General features: G+C 45.4%; 1 protein-coding gene across 3 annotated transcripts in view; it reads right to left on the reverse strand.

Moving 5' to 3' along the window:
* Dll (homeotic protein distal-less) overlaps positions 1–5188 on the reverse strand; it is a 72218-nt gene extending 67030 nt beyond the window's left edge. For all 3 annotated transcript variants that reach the window (XM_014347840.2, XM_014347838.2, XM_089590358.1), the window contains exon 1: positions 4280–5188. In XM_014347840.2, the coding sequence (XP_014203326.1) occupies positions 4280–4781 (502 nt within the window). In that variant the 5' untranslated portion in view covers positions 4782–5188. The remainder of the gene's footprint in view (positions 1–4279) is intronic.
* Between the last annotated feature and the right edge of the window lie 3098 nt (positions 5189–8286).

The raw sequence follows: 8286 nt of genomic DNA on the forward strand, positions 1-8286 counted from the left end.
ATAGGTGCTACACGTATATTCTTCTGAGGAATCATTTTTTGTCTCCCGCAGAGTAGGTGCACGCACGTGTGCACTTTTCTAAAGGTATATATGTATATATAAGGCGTGAGGTGTACATCTAGGGCCTATCCGTCGGTCGCATCTCTTCATTCCCGTCTCTCGTGTGCCCCGGCAATATCGGATGCAAGTAAAAAACAGAAGCCGCGCATCGGTCATTTATTTCTGTATATTTGTGTATTTAGCGCGGCGGCGAAAAGAAACCGGTAGCAGCCGGCACCGGTGCTCTAATCCTCGTGAAAACAGCGATTTATCTGTCCGTCCTGGATTAATTCACCCCACGCCATCACCTGACTCTCGGGCCATACAGCAGCCATCACGGCTCTCAGCGGTAGCTACACACACACACACACGGACTATACTAATGTAGGTCTTTTCTCTTCTCCTTTGCTCTTTTATTTCTGTTGTTGCTGCGCCTCTCTCTGTATAATATATATATATATATATATATATATATATATATATATATATATATATATATATACTCGCTCCCTTTGCCATATCTCTCTCTCTCAGCCCCTGCATTCCGAAGAATTACGAGGCATTAGCCCCTGCTGCGTTAATTGGACACTAAAAATACGTCGACAGCTTCTTTCGATTTCTAGATATTAACGGCAGCCGCCACCGAGGGTGTTATATTGTGATGCGTGTAGTGTGAGTAGGTCAAGTCTCCCTCCGCTTATCAATCTTATGAGGATTTTTGTGCTTCATTTTTTACACTTTCCCCCCCCCCCCCGATGCATCGTGATGTCTTGTTTTTTATTTATTTTTTTTTTTTACGACATCGTTATTAATGATGTATGAAAATACAATTTATACTTCACGAGTTTGAGTGTACAGGCTAACCGCAAAATCAACAAACCCTCATCGCTTTCTTTTACTTATACCCACGTTATATATAAATGAAAATACCTAACAAGCGCCTTTTTTTTTTTTTTTTTCCTTCAAGTTTGGAGATTTTAACGAGCTTACGTGACGCAGTGCCGTTTCTGTTCGACTCTACGATGTATATCTAATTGGAACCCCGAGCTGCGCGTGACACGAAGTAGGAAAATAATTCGCAGTCGAGCTGTTATGCGTATTTTGTTACCAGAATTGCGTGCGAGAAATTAAAAAAAAAAAAAAAAAAAAAAAAAAAGAAGAGACAAAATCCGAACAACAGAGTTAACCGGGGAGGAGGCGAAACTACACGTTATCCTCCTCGTTGAACGAATTATTTTTACATATATCTAGTGTAATCGTCGATGGGGAAGCGAGCAGTGCGCACACATCTGTCATTAAAAATGTATCAAGTTAGCCGAGTTAGCAAACTGCAACGAGAAAAACTTTTTTCAATAGCGACTGGACGGGGCGACGGGCAATCATCATTGAACTCTTGAAACCACAAAAGACCGATGATTGCGCTGTGATGTTTATTTCAACTCTTTTCCATCAAGAATTGACGCGCTCCGCGAACCGATTGCCGATACGAAGTCGGCGGGTGCACATCGGTACCCGACCGCAGAGGGTCAAGCGCAAAGTTGGCAACTTTTTCCTTTTTTCCCCAGAAAATTTTATGTTGTTGTTTTTTTCCCCCCATCGCTGCCTCGATTACCCGCAGTGCCCCAAAGGGTTGCAAGCGAGGAAAGCGCGTATTAATATATCCATGCACTTCCCCTGGTGAGTCATGTGATGTACAACCGCACGAGTATAGAGGCACGGAAGGGCGATTTAAAAATATAACTCCGTGTATCTGCCGCTGCTGCGGTTCGAGCGATTATTTATACTTATAAATGCAACCACCGAGTGGGAAATGCAGGGAAATATTGCAGCGTGAAATTTAAATGAGTTGTCTAAAGTTTGGTTTTTTTTTTTTTGCGAAACCCCCGAGCTCGACTTTGCGCGCTTGTGTTTTTAGGAAAGCGCGACGGGTTTCGTTGGAAGCATATATTTATTAAATTCTGGATAAATGTACAGTTGCCGGGCTGTATTCATAAAACGATCTGCGGCACGTGCGCGTTATTTATTTACAGTACACCGATTACCGCTTGTATTTTTACATACATTTAAGTGCGCAGGTGTAAATTTATGAGACTCTATTAAAATGAATTCCGTGAGAAATGGGGATTATCATTTTAGCGTTTATTTTTAAGCATATATGTAAGTATCACGTGCCACGTTAGGTAATTCAAAATTTGTCCTACAAGTTTTACAACACTGTACACCGATGTAAAAATGACATTAAAAAAATTTGAAACAGAGTAACTGTCAACACTGGTATATATTTTTTCTCGGAGCTACCTGCACTCTCTTGTATCGTCCGTCGCACTTTTTCCATTTGCAAGGTATATGTCTAAAGGTAGAAAAAAGACCACAGGTCCGCTACTACCCGCTAAGACGATGTTTTTTCTCTCGTCTAGGCAAGTCTCTTTGTGTGCATAAGCTGTGTATCGTCCGAATGGTCGAAAATTTACGAGCTCGGACACCCCGGAGAGACGCAGGATAGCGCATTTTGCCCGTGTCAAAGATGAGCCCGATATTTAAACCCCCTCGAGTCTACTGTCCCAAGATTTGTTCCGTTTTCAACTCCCGTCTACGCGCCCCGAAGCTCAAAAAAGTTGATTTTCACGGGAATCGCGATAGTGGCTAAAAATATTCATTCGGGATCGGTACACGTGATTATGCAGAGTCTTGTACATTGGAAAACGGGTGGCTCGCGACTTGGCGTGCGCGTATCGATCCCTCCTCTATCTTTATTTCTTTCGCGAAGAAGCAGCCGCCTCGTCATGCAAACCATCGCAAAGTTCCGTGGCTCAACCACCCGCACGTTACAATATTAAATATATTTAGCCGCTCGTGCAGCTTCGCGAAATGTCACTCCTCGGCTGTAGGGGAGATGCGGGGGTGGCTGCCACTCTAACTTTAGCTAATTACTGTAATTTTATATTACAATCTTTTAAAATTACAAAAAATGTATCTTAAAGTTTAACGTGAATAGAAAGGAATGTAATAGTTTAATCAAGATTAATTCATTCACTTTTCTTTATATCGAATGAATACCAAGATCCTTGAAAACTGCCAGTTGTGCCCACTAGCAGGGCAAAGCTGGCAGGACGGTGGGGCAGAACTGGCAGCAGAAGCAGACCATTATATAGATATATATGGCCATATAATAATTAAGAATAGGTTAATGATAAATATCGAGTAATAAAGACAGTGCAAATTAAATAATTAAGTAAACGCGTATTACCTTTATTGATTTTTTTTAACACAACTATTTATCACAATGATTGAATCTTCGGTTATAGTTGAAACTTTAAAGAAACATGTATCTGAGTAACACTTAAAAAATACTTTGAAAAATTTTTTTTTGTTTGATCTACTTTGACCCATATTTTAGATTTGTATTTATCCTTACATTTTAATCCAAGTGCAATAATCTATTATAATAATTAAGCTACCTAAACTTAAACAGATAACTAAAGCTTATGTACAACCTAATAACTATGACTAACTAAAAGTAGGATTGTGATTTGTTTACATTGTAGATTAGGTTAGTATAAGTGCGCTTACTTCTACCTATCGTCTGCAGCGAGAAGGAGGCTTCTCACGCCAGCTGTGCCCTCTTGTAGGTGCCAGGTTCTGCCCCACCTGATATATTTATTTTAAATTAACATAGTTTTTTCCCTTTGCATCGAATAATATCGCAAAAAATCGCAAATTGAAGTTGAAGACTCAATCAACAAGATGGTATGTGATTTATAGCCTAAAACATTTTTGTTTTCATTTGTCCAACGAAAACAAAAATCGAAGGATCGTCATTTTTTACTTGTGATTTTAAAGTTACCCAAGAAATTTTCTTGTTACTTTTTGTGACTTTCCAATTACTGAGGAATTTAGAGGATGTTTAGAATAATAGTTTTAGTGTTCATTTAGGTGAAAATATTTTTTTATCAAGAAAAAATTAGGGGTGCCAGGTTTACCCACCCTGCCAGCCACACCCGCATCTCCCCTATATACTCGATTCCCTAACTTCCAGACCGAACGACCTCAAACCAACAGTCACGCTTTTTTTGTTCTTATCCGTATTTTAATACTTTACAAATGGCGAGCAAACTCGAGATTGAACGGCACACTTGATAAAGTCGGGCGATGTACGTCTACAGCGATATATATGTATATGGTTGGGTATGGACACCGACTTGATAAAAAAACACGCAAACTTGAATGGGGTAATACGTACAGTTTGGATATTCCCCGTCCTTGGGCGGCGAGGGGCACTGGGGCGCGTAGGAGCCGAGGTGGTAACCGTACGCGTTGTGCTGGTGCATGGGGGCGAACGGGTAGCCAGCGAGGGCGCTCCTTGGACTGGGAAAGCCGGGCTCGGGTCCGTGTTGCTGGTTGCCCGGCTGTCCCGCCGCCTGGTGGGCCGCTAGTCCGCCCACGTGTTGGGAGAACTGGTGGGCCCCGGGCACGTTGTGCGGACCGCCCGGGTAACCGGCAGCTGCTCTCAGGCCGCTCGGGTTGTACAGGTTGTTGTGTTGGAGTTCGATGAAGGCCGACTTGCCGGTTTGGGAGACGGGGGTGCTCGAGGCGCTGTCGTTGCCACCCGGGCCGGGGGTTACCGAGCCCAGCCCGGTGTGGTGCAGGTGTTGCTCGAGCTCCGAGCCGGCGGGGGGTGCGCTGGGCGCGCTACCGGCCGACGGACCGCCCGTGGGTCCTGGGCCAGCACCGCCGCCGGACATGCTGTTCGGGGTCGGGGTGCTCGATGGACAGGGGTCGCCCGCCCCGAAAGGGCTCCCCAGGTCCGTGAAGTTGAGCGTCGTCGTGGCGCCCCGAAGATCCACCGTAGACGCGACCGAGTCGCAGTCGGGCCTTCGCAGCCGCCGCCGCCTCGCCTCCGCCTCTCGGTCCCGAGGGGCCAGTCTCCCTCCGGTGCTCCCCGGGCCAACGTAGCCCACCGTCGCGTGCGACAATCAACGCACCGCGCACCAACGGTCGACCCACAAACTCTACACCGGCTGTACCAAGGCGACGACAACAATCACTAGGCAATATTTCGGAGCATCGCTGTCACCTTCCTATACCAATCGGGTAAATCGGAGCTCTCGAGTCGTACTCCAGGTGTCTCTTGCACTGTACTGATTATTTATTTATTTATTTATTATTACTTTACTATCACAAAAATCGAGGCTCCAGCACTATTTATTGTCTACAAATAATAACAACAACAGCAACAACTATAACAACAGCAACATCAAAACAACAATAACAACAGTATTCGAGGAATCCGGGTCAGCTCTTTGTCACAGCGTCGAGTCGCTGTCGACTCTCTCGTCGCACGATCCGCATCTTACAACTTTGGGTCCAGCTGACGCCAGTCTACACTTTTTTTTGCAACGATGGTCCCTCCGGAGCTCGTCGAACCACACACCCACACTAGATGATGCACATACACGCACATGCACTTGCAGTGAACGACGTATTATTAATGATTACTTATTGACACCGTTTGTCAGTATAGTAATGGGAACAAAATCCCACCTCGGGTTGGGAGATCAGGATACTACCGTCGCACCGATGGCCCGCACTTACCGGAGGAGGGGGCAGATCGTACAGCCTCCCGAACGAGTTCATGTGTTCCGGGAGCACCGAACCGACGGCGCCGATGATTACACAAGGTTGTAACAGTCGATGGGTGCCACTTTTGTTTCGAGGTTGGCTCACGCACGTGTGTAATGAATATATTTAGAGATACAAAAAAAAAAAAAAAAAAAAACAAAAAAGTAAATCCGAGAACAGCAACGCCGTAGTATTATTGATAAGAGCGTTTGAACGAGCACGCGCGCCTCGCCCAAGAGTTGTTATAAAGCTGCCAACAACAATAACAACACAACACCACCATGGACACAACGGGAGAGTGCACACCGCGCGGCGTGGACCGGTATAATGACACATAATGAAGCCCGAGTCTCTCCCCGAGCCCGCAGCCCGGCAGTTTGCCCGACCAGCCACATCGAGGCGCTCCGGTCGCGACCGCCCACCCCGTCACCCGGATTGGCTGGCGCGCGGCTATCCCTCCCTCGACGCCCGTCACCGGCGCTCGCCCATTCGCCGACACCGCGATATTATGGTGTCCGAGGGGCGGCGGCCAAACCCAGCCCACCTGCCCCCCTCCCGGAGACCCGAGTAACGTGTATAGGTGTGTGCCGAAGATATATCATATCCCGATGCTGCGGCCCCGAGAGCGCGCCAGAGTACTGGCTCCGTTCGCGCGTCGCCGGGGGGTTCGTGGCTCCCACCCCCCTCGTCTTCCTCCCTCGCGCGGCAAGTCTTCGAGCTTCTTGCCATCCCTTTCAGCCCTTACGTCTAGTATACTTTAATTTTCCTCCTCCCCCCCTCGGTATAGGTCGTGGGTCCATACAACATATTCTGTCATTGTACACCCATTTTCGCGCATAGTGCAACTCTGCTCAGCCGAGATTCACTCTAAAATAATATTCTTCTGCCGCTGCTGCTGTTATTGGTATACGTGGTTGATGTATTCACGTGATTGCTGTTATTATCGATTCAAATGCGTCTAATTTTATTTTCACACCCCTTCCATCGTTGCAAAATTATATACATGATCCAGTCAACGTACGTACATATATATATATACGGTGACATCAATATAAGTATAATAAAAAAAAATTGCGTGTTTTGTACATAAATACATAATGTAACAGTGGAGAGTAAGAAAAATAATGTATGTATTTATGTAGGAAAAATTCTTTTCCTTGCCTCACGAAATACTTGAATGAATATTGGTTTTTTTTTTTTTTTACTAATATATATTTCCGAGTTAAAACGGGCCACATTGGCAGAAACAGGTAAGAGGAGGCTGGACGGTTGTTTGTTTAAATTCTCTTCTGGCGTCATCCGAGCTAAGAAAGAACTGAATGGTATTACCTTGTTCGCGTTTACTAGGGGTATACGTGTATACCCACAATGTGTTTAAGGTCCCTTGACACCCTACGGAGCGCCTGGCGTCCTCGACGTGTGTCACGCAGCTTCGACTGGCCCATTGATCATTAATCCTCTCCCTGCCGCGGCTTAGTCTCCGGATTTTCACCGCCCCAACAAAGTATACATTTTGTATACGTATATATAGGCTCTTGAAGTACCTCAAACAGCCTGTATACACCGTAGCGCAGGTCCCATGGATGCAGATCATCGAAAGAGCGCCCCAATAACTTGTTGACTCTGCGATTTTTATCTCGTAAAAGTCCGCCTGCCCCTTCGCATCGGTATTGGCGTATGGGTATATGCACAGGTGCCATTGTTGTTTATGGGAAAAAAAGCTCGTTGAAAAAATATCGCGCCTTACCTCGGCGACCGCATACAGGAGGATCGCTGTTTTTTTAGCCGAAAATTAATAGTTTTGAGCAAAAAAAAAAAAAAAAAGATTTTTCCGTGAAAAAAACTCGAACGATCCTCACACTTTTTGCAAGTATCTCGTATATTATCTCCTGCCCAACGTGCACGGGGCATGATCATACATTTATGAGTAACAATAAATATATTGAACCTGCTTGTGTGTGTATATAAGTGTCCTCGGCGAGTTTTCCTGTTGTTTTTTTTTTCCCTGCCCGTGAGAACAGTAAGCTCCGGCGTATCCTTGGTAGCCCCAACTTGGCGGTGGTGTATATACATGTATATAGCCGTGCAGGCTGGTGTGCTCACGCGAAAGCTGCTGCTGCGTATCTCGCGTGCTTTGCAAGTCCACGCGGAGTCGTGGGGCCCGGCATTAAATTTGTTGGCCGCTGCGCGAGATGATGAACAAAAAACGAGCACCACGACAATACATACTTACTGCCAATTATATGGTGCACCATTGCCCCGAGCAGGCGCGTTGGTTTTTTTTTTTCCCCCGGGATTTTGCAAAACCAGCTCCGAAAGGATACATATACATCTGTACTCGCAAAGTTGCGCTGTACCGCAAGAAATCCGACCACCGATGGCGCTTGGTACTTTTTGCCACTATCTGCATGTACATCTATGCGTTTGCTCCGATCTTTTTACAAAGGTGTAATATCAAGAGTACATGCGTACAGGTATTACCACCTTCGATCTTGTAAAACTTATTTCAAACTTCAACTCGAAATACGAAAAAAAAAAAATTGCAGTGTCGTGCATGTGTATAGCGAAATAATACCGATAAAAAGGAACGATATTTGGCTTTAAACCCATGAGCTACTTTGCCCATAT

The sequence above is a fragment of the Copidosoma floridanum genome, unplaced genomic scaffold (genome assembly GCF_036245765.1).
Source record: "Copidosoma floridanum isolate Cflo_tuat_1 unplaced genomic scaffold, Cflo_Japanese_pri ptg000012l, whole genome shotgun sequence".
Classification (NCBI taxonomy): domain Eukaryota; kingdom Metazoa; phylum Arthropoda; class Insecta; order Hymenoptera; family Encyrtidae; genus Copidosoma; species Copidosoma floridanum.